Genomic DNA, 24,148 nt, shown 5'->3' on the forward strand with positions numbered 1-24,148 from the left:
CGGCATAGTTTCCGTGCATAGTTTCCGAATTACATCCGTAAAGCAGTCAGTGGTGAATTCAGAAAGCTAAATTAAAGCACAGCAGAACCTGGAAATGTGAGACAAAAACAGAAAATGCTGAAGACCCTCAGCAGGAATCACCTGTAGATGGACACAGGAGTTGACAAAGCAGCTAGACCCGAACTGTGGGATGTGATGTCCACTGGGGTCGCCAGTCCAAAATTTGGAGTATGGACTCTGATGTAGCAGTGACTGTTGTAGAGCTCCAACCAAGTGCTAATAGCTGTGAGGCCCCTTTAAATCATACATTTATAATGTAGAGATGGCCTGGCTGCCTGATTTTGTAGGCCTGAATATCTGTCCTTAAAAACCTAATGAGGAACGAGGTGCTTTTTACTTAAATACCATTTGGATTAAACACACCATCCCTCAGTACGCCCCTGACCCTCTGTCTCACTCGTCTCCTTTCTGATCTCATAGTCCTTGAGTCTCAGCAACCTTCAAGCACCAAAATGAGTACACAATGAGAAACAATTGAGGAAACACTGATCTACATCCAAACCATCAAAAAACCGGTGCTTTCCACGGATTGTATCACATTGTAGAGTGCATCCAGCAATTTCTGGATTTGTGATAAATATATTCGTAATCAGTTAGAAACATAGAAAACAGGCACAGCAGCAGCCCATCAACACTGCTCTACCATTCAGCTTGATTGTGCCTGACCCTCTGTCTCCTTGTCATATTCCCACTGTCTCCCCATTCCCATTGACACTTATAGAAATGACGCCGATAGTCATGGGTCAATCAATCCATGTGACTTGAGTTGTTAAAGTGGAGAGATACGAAGCAGAGCACAAACAAAGGGCATTTTTAAATTCATTTGTTGTCCGGTCTAGTTGTACTTAATAATGTGGCGGTGACCCTCTTCTTGAACCACAGTGGTCAAAGTCCTTCCATGGCGCAGTTAGAGAGAAAATTCCGGGACATTTACTCAGTACAAGATGAAGAACCATTTCTACCTCTGCCTGGTGTGTGACATCGAGGCTAACTTGTAGTTCCTTCAGTGTTCCTTCTGCTCTGAGGTAGGATTGTGTTGCCAGGGAAGCCTTGGCAATTTGTTGCAGTGCGTCTTCTGGTATTACACACGACAACACAGGACGAAATACTCCCAGGCCTTCAGAGATGGGCGTTGAGGTGGGGCAGGAATAAACTCAGAAAGTAATGTGGAGAGAAATCAGAACTGAGGAAGGGTCACTGGACCTGAAACATTAACTCTGATTTCTCTTCACAGTTGCTGCCAGAACTGCTAAGTGTTTCCAGCAACTTCTGTTTTTTTTACCTGATTTACAGTGTCCATAGTTTTTTTTAGTTTTTATTGGAAAATAATGTCTTGGCGTCCAACATGTTCCCACATTTGAGCCATCTTGCCAGAGGTGGTGCCAACATACAGTGACAGTTAGGCAATTGCGTCCATTAAGGGGCCAATGGGGGAAAGTTGATGACATTGCTTGTCGAATGGGACCCCTGTTTGAGACTGGAGTTCAGCAGGTAACTGGAGCTGGCATCCTGGTGGTAGACCAAGGGCCATCAATATCTCCTCTCGACTCCTGCAGCCTAGACCCACTGCAATGAGTTGCAGCTAGAGCTCTTACCTCCTGCCCATCATGTTAAAGTTCCAGAATGCTGCAGAGAGTGCCTCTGGTTCGAGGTGCCCTCATTCTAACCAACCTGCTTCAGCAGTGCCCACCTCTCTCTTGGCCTGCCACAGTTTTGGGAACTCTGACTGGGCCTCAGGAACCCCACCATTGACCTCACCATCCCAAATTGAATGGCAGAGGTGGTCTCACAATTGGCAAAGGACGTTGCCCCGTTCTGTTATTGGATTCCAATAGTAAGAGAGTTTATGTTTTGATACAGAGACAGAAATGATTTGAAAATATTTGGTGTAATTGCTGATATTTTAGAGAATGAGGGACACAAATTGCAATCTCGATGTTGTGTTGTTTTAACATTCTAGGTACGGTGGGATTTCAGTCGGGGGAAAGCTTCCAGTTTTACACGTCGACCATAAACAGATCGATGTCCTTTTTACCAATTTGGGTCGTATGTTCAATGTCACTGGGGTAGGTCACATATGCACTTATTTCAACCATTGCAAACTGCATTTCCTTTTAGGCTGCTGTGATTGTTTTATTGTGTCTTATTTCACTTGGTGGCATTTACCTAAACAAGGAAGCTGTTACCAAAAGTGAATGGCATAGAATGACACCATTTGGCCCATCATGTTTGCTAGCTCATTCACCAGACCCATTTTGAATTAGTTCCAGAATTCTATCCTCTTCCCTCCCTCCGTTCCTTCTACACTCCACATACTTTCTTCAAAACTAGTAAAAAGCAGACTCTGAGTGACTGGTTTCATTTACTGTCACGTGTACCTAAGTACAGTGAACAGCCAAAAATTCAAATAAACCTGTTGGGCCATAACCTGGTGTCGTGAGATTTTTGACTTCGTCCACCCCAGCCCAACACCAGCATCTCCACATCCTAGGTTTAAGGTGAGAGGGGAAAGATTTAAAAGGGACCTAAGATGCAACTTCTGTGCAGCTGACAAGTCAACAGTTTTAAATGGTAAGTCCATCAACCATGTTAAAGTGTACTTCAGCATTTTGCCAGTGATCTTGGGGCTTATCAATGTGACTCTTCAATCTTGTGCAATCTCAGCCCTCAGAATGACTGGGGCAGAGTTGGTCCTTTCTACTCCTCTGTTCCCTTGTGCTTTGTGAGGTAGTACAGTCAGTTCCCATGCAGTACGTGTTCTCTAGTCCCTGTGTCGTCTGTCTCTCTTCTGACTTTGTTTTATTCATTCACATTATTTGGGCATCACTGGTTAGGCCAGAATTTAATGCCCAGCACTAACTGCCCTGGAAAAGATGATGGTGAGCCACCTTCACAGTGCTGTTGGAAGAGAGTTTCAGGAAGGAACAGCAATATAATTCCAAGTCAGGACAGTGTGTCGCTTGGAAGGGAACTTGCAGGTTGTGGTCCACTCAAATATGTGCTGCCCTTGTCCTTTGAGATGGTTGAGGTTATGGGTTTTGAAGGTGCTGTCTAATGACCCTTGGTGAGTGATTGCAGTGCATCTTGTAGATGGCACATGCTGCTGCCACTGAGCATTGGCCCTGGAAGGAGGGATAGGGTTTTTTTCATTCACTCACAAGGTGAGGGGGTTGCTGGCTAGGCCAACATTTATTGTCCATCACTAGATACCCAGAGGGCAGTTAAGAGTTGATCACATTGCTGTGGGTCTGGAGTCACTTGTAGCCGAGACCAGGTAAGGATGGCAGTTTCCTTCCCTAAAGGAGATCAGTTAGTTTGCTCAGTTGGCTGGATGTCTGGTCTGCAATGCTGAGTGATGCTAACAGCATGAGTTCATTTCTCACACCAGCTAAGGTTACCAGGAAAATTCTCCATCTCAACCTCTCCCTTCACCTGAGACATGGTGACCCTCAGGTTAAACCACCATCTGACTTGTCTCTCTCTAATGAGAAATGGGTCTAGGGTATCTTTAACTTCAAAATCTGTTGAAATTTCTTCTCTCAGGCAGAGAAATGTCCTTCTTAAATACAAGCAATATAAATATTTGTCAGTGTCGATTATATAAAAAAGAACAGGTAAAACACTGACAAGTTTTATTGAGATCTGTCTCTTGATTAAACATTAAAAATATAAAACATAGGTACTAAATTAGCCTAGAGGAGGGTTTTTTAGAGCAGTAATGCTGTGTTATTTTCCGGGTCTATAGATCGTACAGGTGCAAAGATGGCCTTTAGTAGAGTGATGTGCTCTTCCTGTCAGATGTGGAAGATCAGGGAGAGTTTCCATGTTTACTGATGATTATGTCTGCAGGAAGTATGCTTGGTTGTGAATCCTGTTGGATTGCATGGATTGTTTGGAGCAACAGTTAGAAGCAATGACGAATTTACAGGAGCTAGGGGGTATGATGGATCGCAATTGTAGGGAGGAAGATAAACCGAAGATACAGTCAGGGTGACCTCCAGGAAAAGTAGGAGGGGGAGGGCAGGTAGTGCAGGAGTATCCTGTGGCTATCCCCATCTCAAACAAGTATGCTGTTTTGGAAAATGTAGGGGGTGATGGACTCTCAGCAGAATGTAGCATTAACAGCCAGGTTTCGGTGGTTAGCACTGCTGCCTCACAGTGCCAGGGACCTGGGTTCGATTCCAGCCGCGGGTGGCTTTCTGTGTAGAGTTGGTACATTCTCCCCGTGTCTGCATGAGTTTCCTCCGGGTGCTCCGGTTTCCTCCCACAGTCCAAAGATGGGCAGGTTAGGTGGATTGGCCATGCTAAATTGCCCAGAGTGTCCGGAGGTATGTAAAATTGGGTGGATTAGCCGTGAGGAATGCAGGGATGGGGTAATGGGGGGGTGAGTCTGGGTGGGATGCTCTTCAGAGAGTGGGCGTGGTCTTGTTGGGGCAATGGACCTAATCTACGGAGGGCTTCTATGTTTCAGGTTCTGAGACTGGCTCTAATGTAATGAGGGGTATGTTAGGTTCCAAACAATCGATTGTGATAGGGGACTTTCTAGTCAGAGGCACAGACAGACCTTTCTGCAGCCAACAACGAGACATCAGAATGATGTGATGCCTCCCTGGTGCCAGGATCAAGGATATCTCGGAGGGGGTGCAGAATATTCTCAAAGGGGGAGAGGAACCAGCAGGAGGTTGTTGTACACATTGGAACTAATGACATCGGAGGAGAAAAGGATGAGATTCTGAGGAGACAATGTAGAAAGTTAGGCAAGAATTCAAAAAGGAGGTCCTCAAGGATGGTAACATCTAGATTACTCCCCGTGCCATGAGCTAGTGAGGGTAGGAATAGGAGGATAGAGCAGATGAATGCGTAGCTGAGGAGCTGATACAGGGGAGAAGGATTCACATTTTTGGATCATTGGGATCTCTTCTGGGGTAGAAGTGACCTGTATGAGAAGGACGGATTGCACCTGAATTGGAAGGGGAATAATATACTGGCAGGGAGATTTTCTAGAGCTGCTCGGGAGGATTTAAACTAGTAAGCGGGTGGGACCCAGGGAGATGGTGAGGAAAGAGATCAGTCTAAGACTGGTATAGTTGGGAAAAGGAGTAAGTCAAACAGTCAGGGCAGGGGCAGGCAGGAACAAAGCAGAGAACGAGGTAGAACTGATAAATTAAACTGCATTTATTTCAATGCAAGAGGCCTGACAGGTAAGGCAGATGAACTCAGGGCAAGGTTGGGAGCATGGCATTGGGATATCATAGCATTTACAGAGACATGGCTCAGGGATAGACAGGACTGGCAGCTTAATGTTCCAGGGTATAGATACTATAGGAAGGATAGAAAAGGGAACAAGAGAGGAGGGGAAGTGGTGTTTTTGATTAGGGATAACATTATGGCTGTACTTAGGGAGGATATTCTTAGGAATACATCCAGGGAAGTTATTTGGGTGGAACTGAGAAATAAGAAAGGGATGATCACCTTATTGTGTTATAGACCCTCCCAATAATCAGCAGGAAATTGAGGAACAAATTTTAAGGAGATCTCAGTTATCTATAAGAATAATAGGGTAGTAATGGTAGTGGATTTTAATTTTCCAAACATAGACTAGGATTGCCGTAGTGTTAAGGGCTTGAATGGAGAGGATTTTGTTAAGTGTGCACAAGAAAATTTTCTGATTCAGTATGTGGATGTACCTACTGGAGAAGGTGCAAAACTTGACCTACTCTTGGGAAATAAGGCAGGGCAGGTGACTGAGGTGTCAGTGGGGGAGCATTTTGGGGCCAATGACCATAATTCTATTGGTTTTAAAATAGAGATGAAAAAGAATAGACTGGATCTAAAAGTTAAAGTTCTAAATTGGAGGAAGGACAATTTTTACAGTATTAGGCAAGATCTTTCAAAAGTTGATTGGGGGCGGATGTTGGCAGGTAAAAGGACAGCTGGAAAATGGGAAGTCTTCAAACATGAGATAACGAGAGTTCAGAGACAATATGTTCCTGTTAGGGTGAAGGGCAAGACTGATAGGTGTAAGGAATGCTGGATGACTAGAGAAATTGAGGTTTTGGTCAAGAAAAGGAAGGAAGCATGTATCAGGTATAGACAGCAGACATCGAGTGAATCCTTTGAAGAGTATAAAAGCACTTGGAGTATAGTTAAGAGGGAAATCAGCAGGGCAAAAAAGGGACATGAAATAATTTTGGCAAATAGGGTTAAGGAGAATCCAAAGGGATTCGACAGATACATTAAGGATAAAAGGGTAACTAGGGAGAGAATAGGGTCCCTTAAAGATCAGCAAGGCCACCTATGTGTGGAACCGCAGGAGATGGGGGAGACACTAAATGAGTATTTTGCATTAGGTTTACTGCAGAGAAGGATATGGAAGACATAGAATGTGGGGAGATAAATAACGACATCTTGAAAAAGTTCCATATTACAGAGGAGGAGGTGCTGGAAGGCTTACAATGCATAAATGTGGATAAATCCCTGGGGCCTGATCAGGTGTACCCTGGAACTCTGTGGAAAGCTAGGGAAGTGATAGCTGGGCCCCTTGCTGAGATGTTTGTACCATTGATAGCCACAGGTGACGTGCCAGAAGACTGGAAGTTGGCAAACGTGGTGCCACTATTTAAGAAAGGTGGTAAGGAAAAGCCAGGGAACTTTAGACTAGTGAGCCTGACGTCAATGGTGGGCAAGTTGTTGGAGGGAATCCTGAGAGACAGGATTTACATGTGAACATTTGAATGTGAACACAGGAGTTATGGTTAATAAGTTTGCAGATGACACTAAAATTGGAGGTATAGTGGACAGTGAAGAAGGCTACCTTAGAGTACAATGGGATCATTATCAGATGGGCCAATGGGCTGAGGAGTGGCAGATGGAGTTTAATTTAGATAAATGTGAGGTGCTGCATTTTGGAAAGGCAAATCAGGGCAGGACTTATACACTGAATGGTAAGGTCCTGGAGAGTGTTGCTGATCAAAGTAACCTTGGACAACAGGTTTATTGTTACTTGAAAGTGGAGTCACAGGTAGACAGGATAGTGAAGAAGGCATTTGGTATGCTTGCCTTTATTGGTCAGTGCATTGAGAATAGGAGTTGGGAGGTCGTATTGCAACTGTACAGGACATTGGTTAGGCTACTTTTGGAAAACTGAGACAACAAGGTTAGAGCTGGATGAACACAGCAGGCCAAGCAGCATCAGAGGAGCAGGAAAGCTGACATTTCGGGTCTAGACCCTTCTTCAGAAATGGGGGAGGGGAAGGGGATTCTGAAATAAACAGGGAGAAAGGGGGAGACGGATAGAAGATGGATAAAGGAGAAGATAAGTGGAGAGGAGGCGGGAATGGAGCCAGTAAAGGTGAGTGTAGGTGGGGAGTTAGGGAGGGTATAGGTCAGTCCAGGGAGGACGGACAGGTCAAGGGGGTGGGATGAGGTTAGTAGGTAGGAGATGGGGGTGCGGCTTGAGGTGGGAGGAGGGGATAGGTGGGAGGAAGAACAGGTTAGGGAGGCAGGGACGAGCTGGACTGGTTTTGGGATGTGGTCGGGGGAGGGGAGATTTTGAAGCTTGTGAAGTCCACATTGATACCATTGGGCTGCAGGGTTCCCAAGCAAAATATGAGATGCTGTTCCTGCAACCTTCAGGTGGCATCGTTGTGGCACTGCAGGAGGCCCAGGATGGATATGTCGTCCAAGGAGTGGGAGGGGGAGTTGAAATGGTTCGCGACTGGGAGGTGCAGTTGTTTATTGCGAACCGAGCGTAGGTGTTCCACAAAGCGGTTCCCAAGCCTCCGTTTGGTTTCCCCGATGTAGAGGAGGCCACAATGGGAACAGCGGATACAGTATACCACATTAGCCGATGTGCAGGTGAACATCTGTTTGATGTGGAAGGTTTTCTTGAAACCTGGAATGGGGGTGAGGGAGGAGGTGTAGGGGCAGGTGTAGCACTTCCTGCAGTTGCAGGGAAAAGTGCCGGGTGTGGTGGGGCTGGTGGGGAGTGTGAAGCGGACAAGGAAGTCACGGAGAGAGTGGTCCCTCTGGAAAGCAGATAAGGGTGGGGAGGAAAATTGTCAGATCTCCTTGCTTTAGGAAGGATGTTGTGAAACTTGAAAGGGTTCAGAAAAGATTTAGAAGAATGTTACCAGGTTGGAGGGTTTGAGCTATAGGGAGAGGCTGAATAGGCTGGGGCTATTTTCACTGGAGCGTCGGAGGCTGAGAGGTGACCTTATAGAGGTTAATAAAATCATGAGGGGCATGGATAGGGTAATTAGACATGGTCTTTTCCCTGGGGTGGGGAAATCCAAAATTAGAGGGCATAGGTCTAATATCACACGACACCAGGTTATAACCCAAAATCTTGTGATCCCAAATAAACCTGTTGGGCTATAATCTGGTATCGTATGATTTGACTTTGTCCATCCCAGCCCAACACCAGCACCTCCACATCACAGGTTGAAGGTGAGAAAGGAAAGATTTAAAAGCAACCTCAGATGCAACTTTTTGTGCAGCGGTTGGTGCATGTATGGAATGAGCTGCCAGAGGAAGTGGTGGAGGCGGGTACAATTACAACATTTAAAAGGCAACTGGATGGATATATGAAATAACAAGGTGTAGAGCTGGATGAACACAGCAGGCCAAGCAGCATCAGAGGAGCAGGAAGGCTGACGTTTCAGGCCTAGACCCTTCATCAGAAAATTCTAGGCCCGAAACGTCAGCCTTCCTGCTCCTATGATGCTGCTTGCCCTGCTGTGTTCATCCAGCTCTACACCTTGTTATCTCAGATTTTCCAGCATCTGCAGTTCCTACTATCTCTGGACGGATATATGAATAGGAAGGGTTTAGAGGGATATGGGCCAAATGCTGGCAAATGGGACTAGATTTATTTAGGATATCTGGTCGACATGACATAAGCAAGTTGGACGGAAGGGTCTGTTTCTGTTTGTACATTTCTATGTCTTTATGACTAATTCAGTGTTAAACTTCTAAACACACATGAGCAGATTGTAAAGGTACCATATCAAATTGGCAGGCTATGTTCATGGCTCCCTCTAGTGACAGAAAACTCCTTTCATTACTTGTATATTACTTTTACAACATTCCTAATACAGTACTCCCAGTGATTGCCAGTATGTTTAACTTGTTTATTTTGCATAATAGGGCAATAATACACAGATGACGTTTAGAAGTCTGAATGTTTTCCTGAAGCATTTGGAGACTGAAGATAACGTCAAGGTCAGTTTCTGTAATCTGACATCCTCCAGGAAAGATAAATTATTGAAAAGATTTAACTGAGCCCTAAAGCCAGAGCACATGAAAATGCAAGTTGTAATGTCTAACATTGTTATTTCAGGAGTATTTATATTTCTTAGATGAAGTTTTAATATATATATGTGTGTACTTGGACTTTTTTATTTACGTGGTAATTATTTTTCTACCTATTAATCATCAGACCAAGGGTGGGAATGTCCTATGAGGAAAGGTCGTATCCACTGAAGCTTACAATAATAAGAGATGACTTAATTGAAACACAATTCTGGAGATTTCCTGGACAGGGTAAATGTCCAGAGGATACTACTTCTTCTGGGTGAATCTAGAACTGGGGGTCACTGCTTAAATATCAGGGCTCGCCCATTTAAAACAGAGAAGTGGTGAGTTTTTATCTCACAGAAGGTCGTGATCTCTGGAACTCTCTTCTTGGAAAGGCAGAAGAAACAGAGTCTTTGAATATTTTTAAGGCAGAGGTGGATAGATTCTTGTTAAGCAAATGGTTGAAAGATTATCAGGGGTTTGCAGGAATGTGGAGTTGAGGTTACAGTCAGATCTTATTAAGTGGTGAAGCAGGCTCAAAGGGCTGAATGGCCTACTCCTGCTCTTTGTGCATATATAGTTCCAGGAGGGGGGCATCACCCATAATCCTTGAGGCTTCAAAAATGTAATCCTTCATAATTTAGTGACTGCCTTCAACAGATTTCCATCCTTTCTAAAATAAGGTCACTAATACTGTCCAGATGTGGTCTCACGAATGCCCTGCAGTCGACTGATGATGAAGAATTGAGCTATGATCAGCACTGAATGGAATTTTTATCGGACACCCTGGATATAGTACCTGCCACTAGTACAATCCATTTAAAAAATCATTTCATTGCTTGACAAAGTTAGAAATAATGTTACATTCCCCAATATTAATGTTCTTCATCTCTGTGAGTTCAAAACTCAGGCCATTGCAATTTAATTCTTTTCAAAATAAATGAATAACTAAAGTATTTAAGCCAATAAATGGCTTGTATGGTGCAGTACATTAATTTGAGACAACTAAACTGGCATGGACTAAGGAGGACGATGGCATCCTTTTCTGTCACATCAGCTGTGATTGACCTGATTTGTTATCCAGCAACATTTACCACAAGTGAAATTTGAAAAAAATAAAAAGTTATGGTATTTAGACAGAGGGAGGCCCCCTCTTCACGGTGTCTGTCAAAGACTTCTCAGACATTATCATCTGGGATTTTTAAATCATCTTGCCAGCATTACTCTGTAGCCCATTGCTAGGAAATGTGCCACTTTGGTCTTTAAGTGCTCCTGTGGTTACAGTGTTTGGAAGCAGCTATTCTTTACATAGCATTCGTCTTGATGAACCAAGATTGAACATATAGCCCAATGGAGTGGAGGAATTAAACTATGACGTGTGGCTCTTACTGTGGCACACCAACTTATGCCGTACTTTTTAAATCTGCTTTAATGAATCAGGATATGAAGTCAGCTGGGTAGACGATGAGCTAATGTAAACGTGGTCTCAAAAGTCACCTTGTTCTCGAACCATAGGATCTGGTGCCAGATTTGTACCGAAGGATCCCCCCATCTCTCTTAATGTTTCATTGTAATGCACTGTTCCAGGTGTGGTTCAACAACAAAGGCTGGCATGCCATAGTGGCATTTATGAATGTTGCCAACAATGCAATTCTGCGAGCAAACCTACCCGAACATCATTACGCAGAAGACTACGGCATAACTGTTATAAACCATCCACTCAACCTCACAAAGGAGCAGCTTTCAGAAGTTACTGTGTAAGTTCATCAGAGCCTTTGGCACATTTAACAACCGGCAGTTTATAATTGTGACGAGTTTTATTATTTGCAATCTTTGGAAAGTAATCTCTGAAAGTGTGCTGTGACAATTAAATTAATTACATATTAGCCTCTCTCATTAGAGTTTTGTCCTATTTACTGATGTTTCTACCTTTCAGTCTTACTACCTCATTGGATGCAGTGATTTCAATCAGTGTTGTCTTCGCCATGTCTTTTGTCCCAGCCAGCTTTGTGCTTTACCTCATTCAGGAGAGAGTTTCAAATGCTAAGCATCTTCAATTTGTCAGTGGAACGAGCCATACTACTTACTGGGTGTCGAATTTTCTCTGGGATATGGTATGTTACAACTTGTCATACAATTGAATTTGTAGTTAACCAGAATTTGCAGACAATAAGTGTTGTTAACAATATCTGATAACATGTTATCCATCTTGAGATGTTCAGTATTACAGTTTTAGTCTAAAATTGTAACACAATTCACTAACACAACACAGTTGGAAATCTATGAGGCCCAAACATTTATACAAAAGTTTATAATTTTTAGATGAGCTTATAGAGTCCAATGACCCTATAATCCTGAGAAAAAGAGCATATAATGATCAATATTTATGGGAAAAGAGGCATTGCTGAAGTTTTCATCGTGCATTCATCAGAACAAATGCAAGAATACAAAATTTTGAATCATCTCAACAACTTACACAACAGGGAGTGTGGAGCACCTATCCCTGTTGCTTCCTTCCTGAAAATGCCTTGATTACTCAGAGTCGACTTGTCAACCAACCCACATGAATTGGCGTGATTGTTTGAAATTTAGAATTCTTGCATATATCCTGATTGGAGCAGGCTGAAAGATTTCAGCACGTGACTCTCTTTTCAGCAATATTCAAGCTCTAAACTACTGAGTGAAAATCCTTTTCAACCAATTTTTGTGAAATTTGTTTGCCTGCAAAATAATAAATTGCCACGCACTGGGTCAGTGAACTAAATAGACTGTGAATATCTTTTGAATTCTGGATGGATTATAAAGTAATTTAGGAACAGAATGCTGACCCTGTGAAGGAGCCTTTTTGATGTGAGTGGGGGAGTGGTATATTGGTAGTGTCACTGAGCAAGTAGTCCAGAGCCCGAGGTTAATGCCCAGCAAACATGGATTCAAATCTCATCATGGCAGATGGTGAAATTTTAATTCAATAAAAACCTGGAATGAAAAGCTAGTCCACAGTGACTACAGTTGATTGTCATAAAAACCCATCTAGCTCCCTTATGTCCTTAAGGGAAGGAAATCTGCTGTCCCTACCTAGCCTGGCCTCGATGTCACTCAAGATCCACAGCAATGTGGTCGACTGTTAATTGCCCACTAGGGATTTGGGGATGGGTATTAAAGGCTGGCCCAGCCAGCGATGCTCACATCCTGTGGACAAGTAAACATAAATTGATTAAATAATTGGAGTGCTAACATTCTCTGCCAATTTATTTGCTCTGGGATGCACAGTTTGAATTTGATGCTTCTCTTAGTTCTGATGTTAGTGCACAGGAGCAATGATATGCTGTGGCATTTGAAGGTACAGTTTGACAGATTTAGAAGAAATGGTAACAAAAGGATTGCAAAGTAGGTATGTGTTATATGTTATTCTTTCAATCCTTCTGGAGAGGCTGAACTTTCCTCAGAATATTTAGGTAGAACAACGGATCTCAAAGTGAGAGGACTATGAACGCAAATGTTTTTGTGAGTTATGTTATCTGGCAGCATTTGCAACACTGTCTTGAAACTGAAACCTGAATGTCTTTTTGTTTCTCAGTGTAACTATTCAGTAACCACAGTGATGGTAGTCTTGATCTTTATTGGCTTCAATAAGAAAGCTTACACTTCTCCTCAAAACCTGCCTGCATTCATAGCTTTGTTGCTGTTCTATGGGTAAGACCATTCTCAGCAGCCTCCCTCATTTGTTTCTGCTACCTTTGCTTTATCAGTTTTTGTCTTTCAATGTTAAGGCCAGCAGTGTGACTCCTGTCTCTCTCTTTTTAACCAGATGGGCAGTGACTCCCATGATGTACCCAGCATCTTTTGTCTTCAGTGTTCCTAGCACAGCCTACGTGGCTCTGTCCTGCATCAATCTCTTCATTGGTATCAATGGCAGCGCTGCCACTTTCATTCTTGAGCTGTTTGAAAATAATAGGGTGGGTTCTCTTTGGTTTTCATTTGTCTCTGAATCATGCATTAGTTTTGCCATTTTCGCCAAAACAAGGAAGAGATTTGATGATTTATCTGGTGACCATATTTGTTGATCGGACAAAGAAGTAAATGCTGAATAGGCTCTTACCATGAAACCATAGAGTGGGTGCAGTAGTGAAGATCATTCAGCCCAGGTGACTGCTGAATAGTCCTCTCTAATTTCAAATCTAATATTGATCTTTCTTTTGTGCACCTCCTGTGCAGCCATAACCTTGTATGCTTTGCTTTGTGAAACACCCTATGGTCTGTATGTCTTTGTATGTTATGATCTGCCTGCACTGCTCACAAAACCAACTTTTCACTGTACTTCAGTACATGTGACAACAATAAATCAAATCAAAAATCAAATCACTGTCCGATCACAAGGACAACTGAGTTAGTCCTCCAGAATCTCACGCCTCCTTCACCCACAAAGCCCTGTAAACCTTTTCTCTTCCAATAACCATCCAATTCCTTTTGGAAATCCATAATTGAATCTGCCTCCAGCACACTCTCAGGCAGTGCATTCCAGATCCTAACCACTCGCTGCATTTCATTTGGAGATATTTTGCCAATCATATTTAAACGTGCACCAGTCCCATCTAATGTGAACACTTTACTGGTTCTATAAACAAATCCTTGAAAACATCTCACTCTTAAACAATTTTTACAGCCAATTACAATTCTGTTGTTCTGTCAAAGTTCAAAAGTGAAACAGGGCCATAGATAGACAACGGTGGGTAATAGTTGAGTTGCTGCAACATTGGCCAATAGGTCATTGGCAGGGGGACAAATGAACAGATGGATCGCAATGATAAAGTGCAAGAGATGCTTACTGGTAAATGGTGTTTAGTGGCTGACAGAAGTACAATGTAATGGATGGCTGGTAGTGATCAGTATGAGTAATGTGATTGGCAGTCATGTAATATGTTGAATAGTTAGCAGTGATACAGGTTAATGGATGGTTGGCACAGATACATGGCAATAAATGACAGAGTGATACTCAGTAGCCTTGTATGTTTTTTCAGTAGTGTTTGGCCTGTAACCAGTGCCTATTGCTAACAGTCATGTTTCTGCTCTGTTCCAGGCGTTGCAAATGTTTAATAAAATATTGAAAAATATTCTAATCATATTTCCACACTTTTGTCTGGGAAGAGGTTTGATCGATATGGCCATGAATCAAGCAGTGACTGATGTATATGCTAGGTTTGGTAAGTCTTCAGTGTACAGATGAAGAGTATTTTAATGTCCAGGTTCTAATGTGGTGTGAACTCTTTCTTGTACTTTCATTAGATGTGGGTGTCACTGACTGCCTGTGGAGCTTTGGATGAATTTCTGCAGTGCATCTTGTAAACTGTACACACTGCTACTACTGAGCATCGGTGGTGGGGGGAGTGGGTGTTTGGGGATGTGGTGCCATTCAAGCGGACCGCTTAGTCCTGCCTGCTGTGGGCAGTAGATAAGTCATGAGATGGATGAAACAATTGGGACCACATGTAGTCATCCTGGTTTGATGGTCAGGTTAACTATAAAATGTTGTCCTTTGCTTTGCTTACTGGCAGCCTCCAGCTGTTAGTTATAAGCCAGTAGTTTGCCTGCTGTGGGCAACGGTAGTGTACTGCAGACACCATGTTCCTCGAGACTTTAACCACTGCAGCATGCATTGCCCTTCTGACACAGACAGAGCCTGTGGACACCGCACACCATATCAGAGGCTTCACTCCCCATTTCATGTCCAAACCAGGCAGCTGGTTTCTCATCCTGCAAGTTACATGGGCAGCATGGAGCACAATATACTTCCTACTTAAGATTATCTTCAGGTAGAAATAGAGCTGGGTTCAATTTATTATTTTGGGAGCGACATGACCCCAAAGGTTTGAAGAAACTGAAGAAGAAGATTCACCGCTGCCAGCTTGGACCAACCAGGGTTTGTCCATGAATGTTATATTGCTCCTGTTACAGTGAGTGTACAGTATTGAAACAGTCCTTTCACCCTCAGTACTCTGGATGGTGTTTATGGTCTGCAACATTAACAGTATACCCTTGTACTCCTTTCTCTCTCATGTGCTCATTCAAATTTGTTTTAAATGCATCAATGTTTTGTTTTGTCTCACCCACTCCACAATGTGACCACTTTCTGAATTGACCACACTCTGAAGACAAAGCTATCAGAAATAATTAAAAATTCCTCCCCACCCCTCCAGCATCTCTACTTTCTGAACACCTAACCTGACGTAGGCTGAATCCATTCTGTTTGTTGAGTTCTACTGATGTTATTATCCTGATCAGTCAGTAATCAATGCCTCTATCAGATTGGAGGAAGGGACATCCGTATTTTTATACCTCCTCAGCAGTAATTTTGGCTGTGCTGAGAGTCAGAGAGCCCACATCCAATGTTCCACAATTATGCCATCAAATATGGGTTGGCATGGTGGCTCAGTGGTTAGTACTGCTGCCTTACAGTGTCAGGGGACCTGGGTTCAATCCCACCCTCAGGCAACTGTCTATGTGGAATTTGCACCTTCTCCCCTGTCTGGGTTTCCTCTGGATACTCCGGTTCCTCCCATAGTCCAAAGATGTGCAGGTTAGGTGAATTGGCCATGCTATAGTGCCCAGGGATGTGCAGGTTAGCCATGGGGAATGCAGTGTTACAGGGATAGGTAGAGAGATGGTCTGGGTGGGATGCTCTTCAGAGGGTTGGTGTGGACTTGATGGGCCAAATGGCTTGCTTCTGCACTGTAGGGATTCTATGAATATGTAGATAGGACCCATGAGATTCTTGATTGCCATTTTAAGGATACTGCCAGCCATTTGTTTTATTACAATTCATTCCTGGAATGTGAGCATCACTAGTTGGGGCAGCATTTATTGTCCATCAACGATGTTGCTGTGGGTCTGGAGTCACCTACAAGTCAGACCAGGTAAGGATAGCAGATTTCCATCCCCAAAGGATGTTAGTGAATCAGATGGATTTTTAATAATTATCATCAGTGGTCACATGGTCACAGATCAGCTAGCTTTTTGGTTCAGTGTTTTACTGAATTCAGATTCCTGGGGAGAGGCATTGGCCTAATGGTATTATCGCTGGACTGTTAATCCAGAGACCCAGATAACGTTCTGGTGTCCCAGATTCAAATGGCAGATGGTGGAATTTGAATTCAATAACTATCTGGAATTAAAGAGTCTAATGATAACCATGAATCCATTGTTGATTATCAGGGGGAAAACCCATCTGATTCACTAATATCCTTTAGGGAAGGAAACCACTGTCCTTACCTGCTCTGGGCTAGATGTGATTCCAGACCCACAGCAATGTGCTTGGCTCTTAACTGCCCTCTGGGTAATTAGGGATGGGCAATAAATGCTGCCTGGCCAGCGATGCCCTCATTCTGTGAATGAATTTTTAAAAAAATTTCACCGTCTTGCTACAGTGGGATTTGAACCCACATTCTCAAAACATTAGCCTGAGGTTCTGGATTACTAGTCCAGTAGCATTGTCAGTACATCACTTCCTGACCCAGGACATTGTTGCCAAATGAAAAGTTGGGGAGACTTAGTCTGTGACATTTACCCCTTTATCCTCTGACTTTTGTGCACATTAGGGGCATGATGTAGAGAGAAACCCAGCCCATCATGCTTATATATTCAATAGCAACCTTCTAAAGGGAATTAGATAAGTTATTGAAGGGGAAAAGAATTGCAGGGATATGGGTAAGGACAACCCTTCAAATGGGTAGAATGCCCTCTGTACATTGAAAATAGTAGTGCGCATTTTGTTCACTTAAAGTTATCATACCCATGTACATGCAGATGGAGTCTGGGAGGGAAGTTAAGGTGTCTATGTTTTAAGAGCATATGCAGTTCTAATTCTGATAGGAAGTCAGAATTGCTCTCATCGGTTAGACACACGTGCACGTATTGGTAATGTGCTGAATTTTGCTTTGCAGGTGAAGATTTTTATTTTAGTCCATTCCATTGGGAGTTTGTTGGCAAGAACCTCACAGCCATGGCAGTGGAAGGAGTAGTCTACTTCCTTTTAAATCTCATTATCCAACACCGCTTCTTCCTCACCAACCTGTACGTACACATTTTTCTCCAGCTTTTAATGTATCCTTCCACTATGTCTTATTATGGCCAACATTTTATTTTGTTGTATTTTTACCCAGGCTCACTCTCCATATCTTTTGCTATTCCTGCTTTTCAAGCAGCATATTTGCTCTGGAAAGATTTAATGATGTTGCCAGGTTTGGAGGGTTTGAGCTACAGGGAGAGGCTGAATAGACTGGGGCTATTTTCCCAGGACCATCAGAGGCTGAGGGGTGACCTTATAGAGGTTTATAAAATCATGACGGGCATGAATAGAGTGAATCAATGTCTTTTCTCCAGGGCAGGGGAGTCCAAAACTAGAGGGCATAGGTTTAAGGTGAGAGGAGAAAGACTTAAAAGGGACCTAAGGGACAACTTTTCATGCAGAGGGTGGTGTTGTATGGAATGAGCTGCCAGAAGAAGTGGTGAAGGCTGGTATAATCACAACTTTAAAAGGCATCTGGATGGGTATATGAATAGGAAGAAAGGTGGTAAGGGGTTTGGGGTAAAAAGCATTCATGGCTAAACAAGGAGGTCAAGGACAAAATAAAGTCAAAAAGTAAGATATATCATTTACAAAGGCCAATGGGAGGCTGGAGGATTGAGAAAGTTTCAAACATAAACAAAGGGATTCTAAAAAAATTAACAAAAAATGCTAAGGTAAATTACAAAGGAAAACTAGCACAAAATATCAAAAAGAATAGCAAAAACTTCGATAGGTATATAAAAGGAAAGAGAGTCACTAAGGTAAATGTTGGTCCCTTGGAAGATGAAACTGGAGAGTTAATGGTGGGGAACACTGAAATGGCAGAGATGCTAAATCAATATTTTGCCTCAGCTTTCACGGTGGAGGACAATAGCACCATTCCTATTAGAACAGGCATTTCAGAGGCAATTGAAAGGGTAAAATTTAGAACAATCAACATTGACAGGGAAAAGGTACTCAGCAAACTAAGGATTGAGGGCAGACAAGTCCCCCAGGCCTGGTGGCCTGCATCCTAGGGTATTAAAGGAAGTGGCAGCAGAGATAGTGGATCCATTGGTTACAATATTCCAAAATTCCCCGGACATGGGAAAGGTTCCAGTGGATTGGAAAAATGCTAATATAACACCCTTATTCAAAAAGAGAGGGAGGCAGTATGTGGGATATCACAACCCAGTTAGTTTAACATCTGTTGTTGGCAAAATATTAGAATCAATGATCAAGGAAGCAAGTATCAGGACATTTCGAAAGTCAAAACGCTATCCACATGAGTCAGCGTGGTTTTATGAAGGGCAAATCATGTTTGACTAATTTGCTACAGTTCTTCAAAAATGTAACAAGCAAAGTGGATAATGGGAATGCTGTAGATGTAATATATGTGGAGTTGCATTAGGTGCCGCACAAAAGGTTAATTCACAAGTTTGGATCATATGGGATTAGGGGTAATTTATGAGCTTGAATAAGTGACTGGCTGATGGACAGAAGGTCGGGATAAATGGGTTTTTTTCTGGATGGCAAGAAGTAACTAGATGGCTGCCACAGGGTTTGGTCTTGGACCCCAGCCATTTATCATCTACATTAATGATGTGAATACAGGGATAGGAGGCTCTGTCGCCAAATTTGTGGACAACACAAAAATAGGCAGTACGGTAAATTGCAATGAGGAAATAAGAACCTTACAAATGGATATAGATAGTTAGGAGAGTGGGCCAAAATGTAGCAGATGGAGTTTAATGTGGATAAGTGCAAGGTCATGCATTTTAGTCAGAAAAATAGGAAGGCGACCTATTATCTAAATGGGGAGAGAATCTGGGGTGCTCTGGTGCAGAGGGATCAGGATGCACTCATTCCTGAGTCACAGAAGACTAGCATGCAGGTACAGCAGTTAATAAAGAAAGTGAATGGAATGTTGGCTTTTATAGCTAGAGGAATAGAATATAAATGTAAGGGAGTATTGTTGCAACTATACAAGGCATTAGTGAGATCGCACCTGGGGTATTATGCACAGATTTGGTCCCCTTATTTGAGGAAAGATGTCGTGACATTGGAGGCAGTTCAGAGGAGGTTCACTAGATTGATCCCAGAGATGAGGGGCTTGTCATATGGAGAAAGATTGAACAGTTCAGGCCTATACTCTCTGGAATTTAGAAGAATGAGGGGAGATCAAATTGAGATATTAAAGATGATAAAAAGTACAGATAAAATAAACATGGAGCAGATGTTTCCTGTTGTGGGGCATTCTAGGACGAGAGCTTGTAGTCTTAGGATAAGGGGATAGCAAATTTAAAACAGAGTTGAGGAGAAATTACTTCTCCCAAAGGGTGGTGAATCTGTGGGATTCACTACTCCAAAGTGCGGTGAATGCTGGGATAGTGAGTGAATTTAAGGAGGATTTAGACAGATTTTTAGTTGGTAGTGGATTGAAGGATTATGGGGAGAAGGCAGGAAAATTGAGTTGAGGAGCACATCCACCATGATCGAATGGCAGAGCAGACTTCAATGGGCCGAGTGGCCTAATTCTATCCTTATATCTTATGAACAAATGGGACTAGGTTAATTTAGAATATCATGGACAAGTTGGACCAAAGGGTATGTTTCCATGCTGTAAATCTCTATGACTCTTTCAGCAGCAATTTGGAGTTGTAGATCTCACATTCTAATCACTCTCCAGGAAACATTTGTAATTATCTTCAATTTGTGCCCCTTTTTACCATCTTCCTGTACTTAACCAGAATGATTTATCATGATAAAAACCTCTCCCAGATCACTCCCTAACTTTCACAACACTAATGTGAAAAGTTTTAATTTTGCAAGTCCTGTGTCATGATACGAACCATTCATTCATCAGGCATTCCAAACAACTTATGCTGTAGCTTTACAACTTGTTTAAATCCTTCCTGCCAGGGGTTATACATCAAAATGAATACTTTTTCAAGCAGTCTTCTTGAAGTTTTCTTGAGAACTATATTGTGATTTTCAGGGGCCCCTTTCTCATTATCACATTTATGCTAGGTGATAGAGTCATTTGATAACATTATCTTTATTTGTGTTGACATATTGGCTATTTTTTTCTTATATTTACTTGTGGGATGTGGGTGTCACTGGTCGGCCAGCATTTATTGCCTGTCCCTAGTTGCCCTTGAGAAGGTGGTAGTGAGCTGCCTCCTTAAACCATTACAGTCCACCAGCTGTGAGTCGACCCACAATGCTATTTGGACTTACACAAAAGATGATTAATGATTATTGCCCATCGATTAAACTTAAAGTCATAACACAAGGAAAGCGTTAATTTTCAGTCATTAAAGTATCTATATTGGCACTAGTCAATGGATATAGGTTAGCAATAAAATGTTTTCTCAAAATAATTGACAAATATCTACACAAAAACAAAAATCACCCTAAACATACTTTACACAAACTGGTGAGGTCCAGCATATGCACAAAGCCAGAAGACTTTAACCAATTACCACCCTTTTTACCTCATTATGGATCTCAATCTTAAATTTAACTTCAGTACAATAGCATCTATTACATTCTTTCCCCATATTGCAACAATAAACCAGAAATTCCACATTAATTTGCAAGGATTTAATTAGCTCTGTGATTTTTAAAGTTTCCCTGCCTCCTAGTTAGCTGAGTGTTGTTTTGTTGACAGATATAAAACTGTTTCGTCTCCTTTGCAGCCTCCCTCTTCATCCCCACTTGAAGCAACCCTCTCATCTGCCTCCCCTCTTGTAGCCTCCTTTCTTGCACCTCTCTTTGAGCACTCTACCTCACCCCACCTACATGGGTGCTTCCTTTTCCCCCCTCAGCAAATGGTTGTGTGCACATCAATGCTCACTATCAGTTTCTCAGTAGAAAACCGAGAACCAGCCTGTGAGTGGAAGAACTGCTCCTCACAGAATCACAGATGGAGTTATGGACCAGAAGGAGACCCTTCAGCCTATCTTGCCTGCACCTTGTCTATTATCTAGTCCAGCTCTATAAATTAGTACCAATCTCCTGCTTTTACTCCAAATCCCTGTACCATTACTATACAAAAAAAAATCCAATGCTGTCTTGAATGCTTCAATTGTACCTGCTTCCACCACATTTCCAGGTAGTACATGCCAGACCCTAAACATTGGCAGTATGAAACAGTTTTTTTCTCACATCACCCTTGCTTTGTTTGCACATCACTTTAAATCTATGCCCTCTCATTCTTGTTTCTTATATGAGGGGGCACAGCTTCTCCCCATCTACTCTACCCAGCCCTATTTTGAAAACCTCAATCAGATCTCTTCTTAGCCTTTTCTGTCCAGGGCCAACAGTCCAAATTCTCCAACCTGTCTTCACAAACGAAGTTTCTCAAACCTGGAATCATTCCGGTAAATCATTTCTGCACTTGCACCAATGCATTCACATCTTTTCTATAATGTGGTGCCCACAACTGTACAGACTGGTCCAGCTGAAGATTCTGTCATTGCTATGTATAGAGGCAACTTTGCTTTGATTGGTCTTTATTCATTAATGGGATGAGGGCATCGCTGGCTAAGCAGCATTTATTGCCTATCGCTAATTGCCCAGAGAGCAATTGCAATTGGGTAATTGCACTCAATTGCACTTGAGAGTCAACCACATTGCTGTGGGTCTGGAGTCACATGTAGGCCAGACCAGGTAAGGATGGTACTTTCCTCGCCTAAAGGACATCAGTGAACCAGATGGGTTTTTCCGACAATCGACAAGGATTCATGGTGATCATTGGATTTTTAATTCCAGATATTTTATTGAATTCAAATTCCACCGTCTGCCATTGCAGGATTTGAATCCGGGTCCAGAATGTTATCTGGGTCTCTAGATTAACACTCTAGTGATAATGCTATAGGCCATCACCTCCCCAATGAGTTAATATTTCTGAGTATTCTGGGGGCTTTCAGGAATGGATTTCCTCGTGTATTTTAAGTGCTGCTTTGAGGTTATGGAAACTAAAGGATATTAATTCAGAGGTTTTAAAGCAGTACAGGGGAGGACTTGTGACACAGAGTGTAAAGCCCCTGCCTCTAAGCCAGAATCTCGGTCCAAATCAAGTTCTACACCAGAAACCTATGGCCAAGGGAGGTGCAATCATAATGCAACCAGACAGATGGATCATTGACTTGCAAATCCTTCTGACATATGCCAATGGAGACAGTAAGTGTGGGACTAATTCCCGATCAGCCATAAATTGAGCCCTTTATTGTCGCTATCTGTGACTCCAGACTTGTAAAAATGTCCCACAGTACCCTGGACTCCCTGAGTGAACTGTAATGCACCAGCACCAAAGCAGTGGGGAGAGTTGTAATCCTTTACCATTACAAATGTGCATGAAACAACCTCTTAGGATTCTTCATCAGCAGAATCAGAAAGAAAATGAGCACTGAACTGAGTGAGGTAAGATTGGGAGGGGCAATTTTTAAGAACAGTCATAAAGGAGGAGGAGGAAGTGAAAAGCAGTTGAGATAAGGATAGAAATCCTAGAACTGAGGTAGTTGAAGTCATATACACCAATGATGGGGTGAAAAAATTGAAGGATGCCTGAGAGATTAGAGCAGGACGAACTGGATAGTTGTAGGTTAGAGGAAGTTATAGAAATAAGGAGAGAATAGGCCATGGAGGAATTTAATTATAAGGGCTAAAAATATTTACTTTGGAGTTGCAGGGGAAGAAAGCGACAACAGATCAGCAAAGATAGGAGTAATGGATGAGTGAAAATGGTGCGGGATTAGATCTGGAAGCTTATGGGGTAAAATTGGCCTAAACCTGTAACATAAACAGGCTTCAATTTCTGGTACATTGCAAAGTTGTTGTCAATTTACCATGAATCTGTTGTTTTTACAATCAGTCCCTCAGTGCATGATTTAATTTTAATTGTAATTTTTCAATACCTGTGTAACTTCACTAACTTGACAGCTAATATTCTGTTGAAAAGTTGATATCTTCTACTATTTGTTCACTGACAAATGCATCCAGCATTTGATGGAAACTTCAGACAATGCGACTCATCTTACTATTACACACTGGTAACCCATGTTTCATCCGTCAGTCACACATGACATTAATCCGGGTCCATTCAACACTTTTAATCAGTCTTTTAACCAATGTAGCAGCACCTACGCTGAATATCTTCCTACTTGTTACAGGCCACCAATCCTCAGCAACTTACCTGCCATTGAAGAGGATGATGATGTAGCTAAGGAACGCGAAAGAATTCGGGGTACAGGCAAGCACGACATTCTGAAAATAAAGGAACTGACCAAAGTGAGTGGAACCTAGGCAGCCTATTAATGTGGATTTCTGTGAGACAGGTCAACAGATTGAACTCATGAGGAATTTTGTTCCTACAGTATTATTCAGGGAGAAACAGACCAGCTGTGGATAGAATCAGTGTTGGTGTGCGCCCAGGAGAGGTATGCTTTATCCTTCAAAGACGTATGTTAGCAGCCATAGATCTACATTGGCTTTCTCAATTCATTAAACAGGATAACAAAGCATAAATCTGTATTTTTCTTCTGTACTTTAGTGCTTTGGGCTGTTGGGTGTCAATGGTGCTGGAAAGACGACTACATTCAAAATGCTGACAGGTGATATAGATCCGACCTCAGGTGAAGCTTCAGTAGCAGGCTACAGGTATACTGCAGTGTTAACTAAACCACACACTCACTGGCACCATTATAAAGTCAATTTTGATATTTCTTAATAAATTTCAGCAAAAAC

The 24,148-nt window shown here is 42.4% G+C and overlaps 1 protein-coding gene across 1 annotated transcript in view; it reads left to right on the forward strand.

Annotated features, from left to right (window-relative positions):
- The window catches only part of abca4b (ATP-binding cassette, sub-family A (ABC1), member 4b), a 112,439-nt gene that overhangs the window by 80,483 nt on the left and 7,808 nt on the right, over positions 1 to 24,148 (forward strand). The window contains exons 33-43 of the mRNA XM_048601542.1: positions 2,021 to 2,126; positions 9,208 to 9,282; positions 10,945 to 11,114; positions 11,294 to 11,471; positions 12,935 to 13,050; positions 13,166 to 13,313; positions 14,435 to 14,558; positions 17,295 to 17,424; positions 23,542 to 23,692; positions 23,779 to 23,841; positions 23,955 to 24,061. Coding sequence (XP_048457499.1) covers positions 2,021 to 2,126; positions 9,208 to 9,282; positions 10,945 to 11,114; positions 11,294 to 11,471; positions 12,935 to 13,050; positions 13,166 to 13,313; positions 14,435 to 14,558; positions 17,295 to 17,424; positions 23,542 to 23,692; positions 23,779 to 23,841; positions 23,955 to 24,061 — 1,368 coding nt within the window. The remainder of the gene's footprint in view (positions 1 to 2,020; positions 2,127 to 9,207; positions 9,283 to 10,944; positions 11,115 to 11,293; positions 11,472 to 12,934; positions 13,051 to 13,165; positions 13,314 to 14,434; positions 14,559 to 17,294; positions 17,425 to 23,541; positions 23,693 to 23,778; positions 23,842 to 23,954; positions 24,062 to 24,148) is intronic.

Source organism: Rhincodon typus, chromosome 10, assembly GCF_021869965.1.
Source record: "Rhincodon typus isolate 14 chromosome 10, sRhiTyp1.1, whole genome shotgun sequence".
Classification (NCBI taxonomy): domain Eukaryota; kingdom Metazoa; phylum Chordata; class Chondrichthyes; order Orectolobiformes; family Rhincodontidae; genus Rhincodon; species Rhincodon typus.